At 64.5% G+C, this 12,196-nt stretch overlaps 1 protein-coding gene across 1 annotated transcript in view; it reads right to left on the bottom strand.

Annotated features, from left to right (window-relative positions):
• Positions 1-12,196, bottom strand: part of SSPO (SCO-spondin) — a 65,554-nt gene that overhangs the window by 37,905 nt on the left and 15,453 nt on the right. The window contains 25 exon segments of the mRNA XM_027766664.1: positions 631-883; positions 1,495-1,659; positions 1,957-2,130; positions 2,689-2,780; positions 2,913-3,038; positions 3,116-3,245; positions 3,364-3,486; positions 3,581-3,760; positions 4,794-4,958; positions 5,040-5,210; positions 5,540-5,683; positions 5,974-6,150; positions 6,741-6,855; positions 7,380-7,495; positions 7,577-7,765; positions 7,997-8,095; positions 8,770-8,824; positions 8,931-9,084; positions 10,014-10,164; positions 10,248-10,430; positions 10,499-10,639; positions 10,748-10,900; positions 10,978-11,209; positions 11,287-11,375; positions 12,112-12,196. The exon segment at positions 12,112-12,196 is cut by the window's right edge and continues 37 nt beyond it. Of these exon segments, the coding sequence (XP_027622465.1) occupies positions 631-883; positions 1,495-1,659; positions 1,957-2,130; positions 2,689-2,780; positions 2,913-3,038; positions 3,116-3,245; positions 3,364-3,486; positions 3,581-3,760; positions 4,794-4,958; positions 5,040-5,210; positions 5,540-5,683; positions 5,974-6,150; positions 6,741-6,855; positions 7,380-7,495; positions 7,577-7,765; positions 7,997-8,095; positions 8,770-8,824; positions 8,931-9,084; positions 10,014-10,164; positions 10,248-10,430; positions 10,499-10,639; positions 10,748-10,900; positions 10,978-11,209; positions 11,287-11,375; positions 12,112-12,196 (3,662 nt within the window).

Below are 12,196 nucleotides of genomic sequence, written 5' to 3'. Positions count from 1 at the left end.
GAAAGAAGGGAAGAAAGAAAGAAAGAAAGAAAGAAAGAAAGAAAGAAAGAAAGAAAGAAAGAAAGAAAGAAAGAAAGAAAGAAAGAAAGAAAGAAAGAAGAGAGAGAAAGAAAGAGAGAGAAAGTAAGAAAATGAAGAGTGAAGAAAATTGAGATGAGATGAAATAAAAAAGAGAAATGGGTTTGAGCGCTCCCTGCTGGCAGACCCAGGTGTCACTTTGAGTACTGTGTGCTTCAAGGTCTCTGGGCAGAAACCCCCTGACCCCAGGGAAAGGATTATTTTGGGCAACGAGGAAGAGGAGATGCTGGGAGTGGAGGCTAGACGCCCCAGCCAGTCTCCAGTTGCAGCACAGCTTGATCCAACTGTCTGAGGCCCAGGCCTCCCCTGTCAAGTGAGATGACCGCCCCTTACAGACACCCATGGGCCAGGCTCCTCCTCCTTCATGCCAGCATTCCCAGGGCCCACAGCTGGCCTGATGGCTGCTCTGACGTGGGGAAGTGGAGACATGATGAACACCCCTCCAGCACGTGAGCACGTGTATGTGTCCATGCATGAGTCTAGACCTGCCCACCTCTGGAACCACCAGCACCCCGTCCCTGCACCGTGCCTCCCCTCCTGCAGGCGGCCTACCAGTTGTTGCAGGAGTCTGGGTGAGCCACCGCTCCGGGCGCGTAGAGCTGCCCATGCAGCTGGCAGGGGCACTGGCTGCGGGGCAGGCAGCTGGCATTGTGCAGGAAGAGGCCGGCGGGACAGACGCAGCCCGGGGTGCAGGAGCCCGTGCACTCCACCCCAGGGTCTTGTGCCAGGCACAGGCGAGGGCATGGACCCCCGTCCTGCTGACACTGCTCTGCGGAGCGGAACACCATGTCCCCTGGGCACTGGGCTGGACAGAAAGGCAGAGTGGTCTGGGCAGGGCAGGAGGGACGGTCAGGGAAGTGAGGGGTGGAGGGAACCTGCCTGCAGGTGACTGGCCACAGCCTGTGGGCAGACTGAAATGAGGAGGCTCCTGCTCTTGCCCACCCTCATGGGTATGCTCCAGCATGCAGCCTGTCACCGGGAAAGGCCCAGGGCCTTAATCTGCTTTAATGCAGACATCCAGAGCAGGGCCTGAGAACACGGGTCACCTGAGCAGGGAGGAGGGCTCGGAGAAGGGACAGCGGGGAGGGCCCGGGCCTTCAAGGCCAGCTGCACTCCCCACATTTCTGGCTGTGGTGGTCCCAGGAAGGCCAGTTTGACTTCCTCGGAGGAGCCCGCCCTGCTGGGCCACTCCTGAGAAGGAGGCCACGCCCAGCAGGGGCCGAGAGACTGAGCCCTGGGCCACAGCCAGGCCTTGTCCCCGGTGGGTGGAGGGGGCACTGAGGTGACCCTGGGAATCCCACAGGGCTTCCTTACGCTGTGCTGAGGTCAGAGACAGGCAAAGGTGAGGGAGGGACAGCCCCCATCCCAGGAGCTGGGCTGGACATGGCCACCGGAGCTCGGGCAGGAGTGTGATACCTGTGCAGGGCTGCGTGTTGCAGTCCCTAGTCTGACTGTGGGGTCCCTGGCACGTGGGGTCTCCTGGAGCCGAGCCAGAGCAGCTGCGCCCCCGCGTCTGGATGCCTCCGTCACAGAGGGCTGAGCAGGTGGACCAGGGGGCCCACAGACCCCAGCCGCGTGGCACTGTCAGGAAGGGCAGAGTCCAAGGTCACAGGCAGGGGCAGAGACAGGGCAGGCGATGGGTGTGGGGGCTCCAAGCTGCAGGTGTGCAGACCCCCGACACCCACACCTCTAGGGCTGCCCAAACACCATAGGTTGGCCCCCTGGGGGTGGCGGGGCAGGGAGAAGCTGAGACTAAGAGCTGGGTGTGCGCTGGCCTTCCACTCCTCCCCTCGCTGGGTGCTCAGAACCTGCTCAAGGGCTGGGTCTTCTCTGCTCCTTATCCCACCCCAGTGCCTGGGACGCACCAGGCGGATGTACCTGGGCACACAGGGGGACTGCAGGGCTCCTCCTGAGTGGCCTCTCCTGGGCAGGAAGTGTCACCGGGGCTGGGGCAGAGCCGGGAACGGCTGCGCCAGCCCAGGTCTGCTCCAGGGGCAAGGCAGCTCAGGGAGCAGGGGGACCAGGCTGTCCAGGGCGTCCAGCCCAGTGCCTCTGGGGAGGAAACAGGACAGGCTATTGCTAAGGGGCCCTGGCAGGACTGTGGGGCCTGGGGGCAGGGCAGGGCTCATGAGGGCCGGGAGTGCTGCTCTGCTCTGGGCTCAGAGTACAGCCTCTGCGCCCTTCTCCCTCCCCAGCACCAGGACCCAAGAGCAGAGCCTCCATGGAGCCTGCTCAGATCCACCAGCCAGATCCTTGCATGCTGAAACCTCAGAGTCCCTGGGGACACCTGACAAGGTCCTGCCATCCGCTCTCTTCTGGCCCCCTTTCCTCTCGCTGCCTGAACCTCCTCCTCTCCCTCGCCCCTCTGCCCTGCAGAGACCTCCCCTGGCACTGGCAGTGCTGAGGGCACCCAGCAGTGGAAAGAGGTAAGCAGCCTGGCACCTCTGCTGGCTACAGTGCTCCTGCCCAGCACCCTGGCCCACCTCGCCTGCTCCCCACGGTCCCTGCCCAGGCCAGCACAGGGACTGCCTCCCCAACTGAGGAGCTTCGGACACCCACCTGGGGTGGCCAGCAGGCCCTCGTTCGCAGGGAGCGGGCTGCCGGCCGTACCCGCCCCACACTCTGTATGGCAGGCCTGCAGTTCCTGACTGTCTCCTTCGCATGGAGCACCCCCAGAGGCTGCTGGAGGGTTGGAGGGAGACCTGGGGAGAGAGGCAGCCCTGGGCTCTCCTCTCTCCCTGCCTCTTACTCCTGCCTTTCTCATCCTGCTCCACCCACCACCCTGTCGCTCCAGGGCCTGCCTGGGAGCCCCCATTTCCTTTCCCCCAGTGTACCTGAACCTGGCCCTCACTCCGGAGCCACAGGAGCGGTCACAGGGGGCCCAGGAGGACCAGGCGGACCAGCCACAGGGCAGGGGGCAGACCCCTGGTTCACATAGCAGCACCCCCTTCTCACACGTGCTGCAAGGAGGGAGACCGAGGAGGACCAGGTCACCCCCCGGAGGCCTGGACTCAGCCCCACCATGAGCGGCCCTCACCATTGGCTGCAGTTGTCCATGAGGATGGACACGCCCGGCTGCTTCAGCTCACTGCCCACAAGGCAGGGGCACTCGGAGAGCGGCAGGCAGCGAGCGCCCTGGAGCAGGAGCCCCGGGGGGCAGCGGCACCCTGTGATGGGGAGGGGGAGAAGGGCGCTCAGCCTTGGGGCAGCAGGCTGGGGAGGCTGGAGCCGAGGGCTGCGGCCTCCGTGGGCACCCCGCACACCCGGCTTGCCAGTCTGCCTCACCCTCCACACACTGCCCGCTGCAGCTCCTGTTGGCCTCAGGATCAAGGCAGGACGGTGGGCACGGGGGCACCAGCCCCTTCTGGCATAGCTCGGCACTGACGTGCACTCGGCCCGGCCCGCAGTCTGGAGACAGGCACCAGGTGAGGTGGGCACCAGGAGTCCCCGAGACCTGCCCCAAACGCCCGCACCATGGGGGCCCATCGACGCCCTGGCTTACCCATGCCACCCCTGCAGGGCTGCAGGCCACACGGCGCCCTCTCTTGGGAGGCCCCGGGGCAGGGTGCACCGCCATTCTTGGGTGGGGGGTCCACACAGCTCCTCCGGCGACTCTGATGGCCACCTCCGCAGGACACGCTGCAGGGTCCCCAGGCCTCCCACATGGCCCATGCCCCAGCCACTGTGCAGAGGGAAGACGTGGCCAGCCAGGAGGGCCCAAGGGGACACAGACTCAGAGAGAGCGGGCGGAGCTCCCGGCCGCAGCCAGGAAGGCTGTGAGGACAGTGCCCGGGGCCTCCACTTCTGTCCCCGGAGACCATCCCAAGGTGGTGTCCCCAGGAGAGCCCTCTAGATGTTTCCCAGAGTTAAAGCTCTGATCCCTGGGAAAGGAAGGGAACCGCGCGAATCCTGGAGCAGGGCGCCCCCTGGTGACAGTGGGCAGAAGTAGGGCAGCTAAAACCAGGGCCGGCTGAAGAGTCCCCCATGTGGGGTGTCCCTCTCTGAAATGCACGGGGGTGGGGTCGCTCCCTCAGGTTCAGGGAACTAGGAGCTGCAAGGCCTTCAGCATGGAGCCCAGGACCGTGGTGCAGCCAGCTGACCAGAGGTCGCACAACACACCGCACAGGATGGCAAAGGTCCCTAACCCTCAAGGGCGCCTCCGAGGTGGGCGCAGCTCGCTATTCCGGGCTTACACGGGATGGACCTGAGACTCCAGGGTAAGGCCACCGGACCAGGAAAGGAGGGACGGGCTGGGGGCAGGCTTCCTGACAAGCGCTCCTGGGGTCCGAGAGGGTGACATCACAAGGGCAGCGCAGAGCCAGCCCTGTAGTTTAGTGGTTAAGGGAGCTGGATCCCATGGCCAACTGTGGTTCAAATCCCAGCCCCAGTGACTTGAAAACCACATGGGCACATGTGTGTGCGTGCACTGATCCCAACAGGGACAGATGACGGGGTGCTGCAGGACAGCCCCTGGTGGCACGGCTTCTTCCCCCGCTCCCCCCTGTCCTTCCTTTCTCTGGCGAGCACACACAACCACGGCAATGAAAAGAAATAATGAAAAAGTAGAGGTATCGTCCTCCTGGATCCCAGAGGGAAGCTGGCCACTGGGGTCCTAACAGACAGTACAACCCTTCCCTAATGAGGATCTCCATGGGTTCCCACTTAAAGGGGCCTTCCCTTGGGGAGCAGAGGGGATCCTGGGAAGGGGGTGTTACCTGGGCAGGCCTGCAAGAAGCATGCGTGGCTGCGGAGCCGGCTGAGTGGGCAGCTGCCCCCTGGCAGGGGAGGCCGCAGCAGCTCCCGGCGCTGGAAGACAAGGCCCAGGCCACAGCTGGGGCTGCAGCCGCTCCAGCCAGACCAGGGCGCCACCACGCAGTCCACTGCAGGGTACAGGTGGCCAGGCTCAGAGATGGCACGCAGGGGCAGGGCCCCCAGGGCAGCCCCGCCCGGCTGGCACGCACCACAGCTGGCCTCGTCGGAACCATCTTGGCAGTCAGGGTGCAGGTCGCAGCGGCGCTCCGCCGGCAGGCACTCCCCACTGCCGCAGCTCAGCTGACTCTGGGAGCAGAGGACTCGGGAGGCCGGCAGCCCAGGCAGGGCAGTGGTGGGCACCGTGAAGGGCTCCGTGCTCACTGCCCACAGGTTGGGGACACAAGAGCCACACGTGAGCCCTTCAGCCGCAGACCGAGGGCGGCCCCCAGTGCCTCCCGCAGTCCCTGCCCCATGCTCTCCTCCCGTTGAGGGTGGGACGTCGCGGCCTCTGGTCTGCACACACCCTTGAAGGCCAGACAGGTTTATAAAACAGGCTGGGACCCAGTCGACCTCATTCCTCCTCTTCGCCTCCCGCAGAGACAACATTCCGTCTGCCCACTCGGTTTCTCTCCACTCCCTGCTGCCCTGAGCCTCTCCCAGGTCCCCCCTGTGACCTAGACGTGGGCAGGGACCCTCGTGCCCAGCTCACCACAATGCCTCTCGTCGGAGCCGTCAAGGCAGTCCTCCCGCCCGTCACACAGCTCCTCCCCCTCCACGCAGCCCAGCGCCTCACAGGGCATCTGGCCAGGGCTGCACCGCACGGGCGGGAAGGGCCCCAGGGTGACATGCTGGCCTGTAGGCACCACCACAGCCAGCTCACTGGAGACCCAGTGGCCCTCACCCCTTGCCACCGCCCAGCAGGGCTCAGCCTCCCTCCTCTTGGCACCTGGGGGCACCTCTTTCTGCACCTCTTGGAGTGAACTGGATCAGGAGGCTTGGGTCCTAGGCCTGGTCCTCCCAAAATGACCCTGAGCTGTGAGACCTTGAGTGAAGCGGCCCACCCCAGGGCCACTGTCCTCCTCACAGGGAGTCGTCGGGGCTCACACGGGCTTTGCACGCAGGCAGAAGGGCTGGGCATCTCACCAGCAGGGGTGACTGGCGTCACTGGGTGCCAGGGGACCACTGTCACAGCTGCCGTTCCTGGCTGCAGGGCCTCGACCTCAGGTTGGGAGGTGGGGGTGGCCGTCACCACCTGCACAGAGCCCTCCAGACGCGGGTGTGGAGCCTTAGAGGCTGGGCCGGGACTCACTGGCCTCATCTCTGCAGGGAAGGAGAGCAGTGAGGGCCACAAGGGAGCTCCCCAGGAGGAGCTCCCTTCTGGGTGGGCAGGAGAAGCACAGGTGCCGCGGACTACACCCCCTTCTGATGGGGTCACAGATCCAGGAGTCCAAGGAGCACAAGAACAATTTGAAAATAGGAGAAACTTTAGTTTTCATGTCTGATTTGTACTCTGTTCTTAAGACACGTGTTACAACTTCCAAGTCCACACTCTCTGTAAACTAAGGCGTTTAGGGAGGAAACAAGTCATTGCACACCGCAGCAGAGGGACCCACTGCTTCTGCTGTGCAATGAACTGGCTTTGAGCTTCCCGAAAGCTGCCGTGAAAAGGGTATTGACAGGCTCATGTTTTGGCAAAAGATTCATCTTCAAAGATGGCAGGGGCACACAGCCCTCCTCATCAGAGCCATCCCTGCAGTCCGCAGCACTGTCCTGGGGGCCCGCTCAGGGCACACTCCCCACTGGCACAGCAGTGCCCGGTCCCCAGGCAGGGGGTGCCGGTGGGGACTCTGCACGTGGGGCGTATCACTGAAGGCTCCATGGACCCTCCGCCCTCCCAGCCCAGCCTGTACCTGGCTCACAGCCCAGCAGCTCCACGCGTGGGGAGATGAGGGGGTCGTAGTGTGGCCACACCCGGGCGTGCCTGGCCTGCACCATCCGGCCGAATGTCCAGCTCCCAGGGGAAGGCTGCCGGCAGAGGGCATCTGTGCAAACCCCTCCTCCTGGCTGCAACACTGCTGAGTCCCCCCTCTCTGCCCAGGCAAGCCCCCCCTTCACAGCTAGGCTTGCCCCTGCATGGCACATGCCCTCCTGGGGGGCAGCATCCCTGCAGGGTCCAGTCCTGGGCCGAGCTCTCCGCTGGGCTGGGGTACCCTGATGGCAGGGGCCAGGCCATGCCCACAGGTGTGCCCACGGTCCTGGCTCCCCACAAACCACTGTGTGGGCCGGGGACCCAAGGCCCTCGATGAACTTGGCAACTCCGTCCCTAGCTCCCGCAGGCTGCTTTAGAGCCGTGCTCCTCTGCCCGTCGACAGAGCTACTGCTGTTTCCCACACCCACCTGACAGTGGGACCCAACTCAGCTCCAGAGCAGTCCCTGCTGCGCACCAGGTGCACCCCTCCTAACTCGGGGGTGTCCCCTTGTCCCCTGGGAGACTGGAAGACCCAGGGACAAAGACCATGGGACCACAAAGGGGCCTCAGGAAGACTGACCTTGGCAGGGGCCAGGAGGTCATGCCAGTCATGCCAGTGTAGGCCATCGTTGCTGAGCTGCAGGGAGAAGCTGGGGACGGACGTGTCAGCAGAGCCAGTGTCCTGCACCACGATGCCTGCAGGAGAGCCAGGACTGAAAGAGAGCCCCTGAAGCCCGCCGTCACTGCCCCCGCCCCCCGGCGCCCCTGCCCACTGACCAGTGAGGTTCCGGAGCTGCAGCAAGTCCAGCTGCAGGTAGGGGTGCCGGGTGTGCCGCTCAGTGCTGGGCGACTCCTCGGTGGGGGCCCTCAGGAGGGCAGCCAGGGTGGGGGGCTCCACCTGCTGCGACCATGCAGACAGGGTCCCCTCGGGCAGTCGGGCCAGGCCCAGGGAAGAAGGGCAGGGAGCTGGGTGCAGGAGAGAGAGTGGGGCTGGGCAGGAGGGCGGAGGGCAGCAGGGGCCTCCCGCCTAGTGAGGGAGCTGCGGGAGCCGGGCCCAGGATAGGACGGGCCAGGAAGGGCAAAGTCAGGGGAGACATGGGATGGGGTGACTTCCAGACCCAAGGGGAGCTGTGGGGAAAGCAAGCCCCTCCCAGCCATCTGCTCCCTGCAGCACCCCACTACAGCACACAGCCTTACCTCCTGCAGGAGGCAGAACGTAGGTGACCAGAGTGGGTCCAATCTGGGGACTAGGGGTGGGGACCGGAGCAGCCACGGGGGGCACTGTCTGGCTCTCTCCTGTGTGGGGGACTCCAGGTCAGACTCGGCACTCAGGCCTCTCCTCACTGCCTGGGCACTTTCCCACGGCCTCCCCAGGCTTCCCTTTGTGTGACTGGGGGTTTCACTCCCTCGGGCTATGTCGAGAATCCAGGAAAAACCAGCAGTCCATCGGTGCTGCAAGACAGGGCCCAGCGGCCCGGCCCCCAGGCTCCTGTAGCTTTGGGGGCCTCAGCGAGGGAGGCCTCTGGTCGGAAGCGGCCTGTGGGCTGGTCTAGTCACTGCTCAGCAGTGAACCTGTGCAGCGAACACCCTGAACCACACGCTGACTCTGTGCTACCCTCGGCAACCTGCGGGTGGCCCTACAGGGAGAGGAAGCTGGGCCCATAAATGCACTGACTGGGGCCTCTGTATTTCCTAGTTCGTGCACAATTCACTTCCAGCCAAAGATGGCCTTGAAAAAGTCCGTGTCCTGGCTGCTCTGAAGGGAACAGGAGAGGAATCAGATCTGGCCCAGCAGAACCAGAGAAAAGCGGGCACCCTGGAAGGCGGTGTCAGGGGAGAAAGCCCAGAAAGCACAGAGGCAGGCATGGAGGGAGGGCGGACAGGCACCCGGGACCCAGCTGCTCTGGCCCCTCTCTGAGCCCCTGCAAGCCCCTCCTCCCTTGGGGTCCTGGCCACCCCAGACCACTCACCAAGCAGGGCGCAGTGACAACACGACTCTCCCACTCCCTCCACCAGGCCCCAGCCCTGCGGGGACACAGACGTCAGGCCACCTGACCACCCCCTCAGCTCCCGAGCCTGGTTCCCACACACCACACCCCAGCTTCGCCCGCCCCATGCTCCCTGTGCCCACCTGCGGGCAGCTGCCCAGCGGGCAGTACGGAGAGCAGTGTGTGGTCTGGTTGTGCAGACACTGGCACACCGTGCAGGGGCCCCCACGCCAGCGCTCCCCGACTTGGTGGACCCGGCCCTGCTGCTCGCAGCCCTCGCAGGGCTCCGTCTGGCACCTGGGAAGTGGGGGGGCCAGTCAGGGGCTGGCCTGCCCTCCTACCTTGCCTGGATTGAGGGGATTCCCAGACTTTGGGACTTTCAGTGATAAAACCAGGAAAGTCCTGGGCGAACTGGGACGTCTGGCTACCTGTAACCCCACCCGCCCCGTACCAAGAGACCGCCACTGGCCCAGAGCACAGGAAGCACTTGGTGCCAGCCCTGCAGGCAGTGGGCCAGGCCAGAGGGGTCTGTAAGGCAGACAGCTGTGACCCCTGCAAGCCCCATCAGCTTCCCCCAGCACCCAAGGGGTGCACCAGAGGACCCATTTCTGCCCTGGGATTTGCCCAGCCCTATAGGTGGGCTCTGTCTCCTTCTTTTGGACTTAGGGGGCATAAAACTGAAATGGGAGGGGCCTGGGACCAGCAGTTGGCATAATGGCTATGTCACTGAACTCCCATGTAGTCAACTGCAGTTGGCCATCCCCCCTCGGGGGTGGTTTCTTGCTTTCTGTCTCTCTGTTTCTCTCTGTCTTTCTGGTGAGCGCACGTGCCCTATAGCAAAAACCTCTCAAAAAAAAAAAAAAATCTGAAATGGGAGGGGCTGGCAGATGTCATGGTGGTTAAGGGCGCTGGACTTCCACATGGCCGACCACCGTTTGAGTCCCGGACCTGGCAGCTTGCCTTCTCACTTTCCTTCTCTTTCTCGCTCTTGCTCTGTCCCTTTCTGGTCAAATTAAAAATAAATAAAGTTAAATAAAATAATTCTTTTAAAACTAAATAAATAAAACTGACGAGAGAGAGTCCAAGGGTCCCAAACATGTGCCAAGATCCTGGGGTTTACGCTGGGGAGGGGACCTCCCATTTGGGGTCCGTGGGGGGTTGCCTTCTGCGGGAAGTGGGAGGTGGGGCTGAGGTGAGGGTCGAGGTCCCTGGGGCGCTGTGGGTACCTGCGGGCCTTGCGGTGGATGCCACGGCACTGGCGACCTCTGCCGGAGAGGCGGGGGTTGCTGGGGCTCCGGAAGGACCACTGGATGCTCCGGCTCCCACAGGGGCCCAGGCACGCAGCCCAGGGGGACCAGGGGGACCAGCCACAGTTCACTGAGGGACAGCCCAGAGTCAGGGCCAGGAGAGTGAGGGCTGGGAGGGGCCGAGCCCAGGGGGTGGCCTGGGGAGGAGCCCACCTGCGGTATCTGGGTGGGGCCGGCAGCGCTGGGGCCGCCCCTCTCGGCAGAAGCAGAGCTGGCAGTCGGTTTCCATGCGCTGTCCAGGCCAGTAGCGGGCGCCGTCCAGCAGGCAGGGACACTGCCGGGGCCACACACACTGCCCCGTGCCGCCCAACACCTGCCCCTCTGGGCACCAGCAGCCTAGGGAAGGCAGAGTGAGCTCCCGTGCAGAGACCTCCCCTCTGCAGCCCCAGAGCCAGAGTCCCTACCTGGGCTGCTGCACGGCCCATCAGGTGGGCACTTGGCCTGGCCAGAGATGTCGTTGCAGGTCAGAGGGCATGGGGCACAGGGCCGGAACACCAGGTCCCCGGAGCAGGTGGCATTAGGGCAGCCGTCCTGAGGGCAGGGCTCTGAGAGAAAGCGGGAAGCAGAGGTCCGAGGTCAGGAAGGTGACTGACACAGGGCCAGACTCCCACCAGCAGCTCCCGCCCATCCGGGCCCACCTCTCTTCCACTCACTGGTCTGATGGGTGCTGTGAGGGCCCCCAGGCAGTGCGACGCAGGTCCGGCCCCCATTCTGGGGTGGGTGGCACTGCCGCTGCCGGGTCATGGTGCCACCACACGGCTCAGAGCACAGAGACCAGGGCGACCAGGAGCTCCACTCACCATCCACTGAGAAGCAGAGGGACAGGGCCAGCAGGGGACACCATGGTAGGGTTGTCCCCCTCATCCCATCCCCAGGCCCTCACCTGGGCAGGCCACAGTAAAGCAAGCCTGAGCCTGGTGCTCAGGGCCCAGGCAGCGCTGGAGCACCAGGAGGCCGGGAGGGGAGCAGCGGCGGCTTCGGCCCTGCACCCCCAGTCCACAGGTCTGGCTGCATGCCCCCCACGGGCTCCAGGGGCCCCAGGCCCCACATCCCTGCTCTTCCGGAGAGGGTCCTGCCTCCCCTGCCAATTCACAGTCAGGCTGTCCATCACACACCTGGCGGGGAGAAGGGGTCAGGGCTCTTCTCGGGGTGCAGATGGCCCTGCCCCTCCACACCCATTCCCCACCCTCACCCGCTGGAAGCCGATGCAGACTCCACTCGGGCAGGCGTATTCTGGGCAGACAGCCCCAGTCCTGTTGGGGCCTCCTAGGGCCAACAACCCTTCCAGGAAAGGAGAGAAAATGCAGTTGCAAGGAGTGAGCGCCACCTTCCGGGGCCACACCTACATGGCTTCCCTCAGGGGAAGAGAGTGTCCATACCACAGCCCAGCTCATCCTCGCCCTAGGGACAGTCGGGGACCCCATTGCAGAGCTGCTCCAGGTTCAAGCACAGCCGGGGAGCCAGAAAGAGGCCATGGCACAGGGGCAGCTGGGTGGACCCTCCGGGGCCATAAGTACCTGCTGTCCTCCTGTCCCTTCTGTCCACCCCTGCAGTGGGCTGGCAGCCTGCCCAGCGCTGGAGGAAAAGGTCGGTGGAGGCAGCACCCACCAGGGAGCTCCCAGCTCAAAGCTCTTTGGAGTGTGGGGCCAGGCCTGGGGCAGGGTGCCAGGGCTGAAGGACCCATTTGCAGGTGCACGAAGGTCTGGCGGGCAGGGACTGGGGGCAGAAGCCCTCCGAACAGACCCACTCCCGACCCGCTACGCACACTCTCAGCCCTTCCTGCCCAAATGTGGGCAAAGACAGAAGCCTCTTTCCTGTCTCCCTGGGCCTGGGTGGGAGGGCAAAACGTCTCCGAACCAAGGGTCCTGAGAAAGATCAAAGAGGCATAGGAGGCGCCAACTTGGACTCTCCTGGACTTCAGTCACTCTCCACCGCCAGCCAAAGGGTGCAGAGGCAAGGTGGGGCAGGGTGCTCGGGCGGTCGCTGCGCTGCGCGCGCGTGGGGCCGGGGCGCTCACCGCAGACGTCGGCGCCCTCGTCCCAGCCGTCGGGGCACTGCGGCACGCCGTCGCACAGCTGTGTCGGGGACACGCAGCGCGCGCC

The sequence above is a fragment of the Tupaia chinensis genome, unplaced genomic scaffold, assembly GCF_000334495.1.
Source record: "Tupaia chinensis unplaced genomic scaffold, TupChi_1.0 Scaffold143622_1, whole genome shotgun sequence".
Classification (NCBI taxonomy): domain Eukaryota; kingdom Metazoa; phylum Chordata; class Mammalia; order Scandentia; family Tupaiidae; genus Tupaia; species Tupaia belangeri.
Note: the sequence above shows the minus strand (reverse complement) of the source record. Positions and strands in the feature narration are given on the sequence as shown.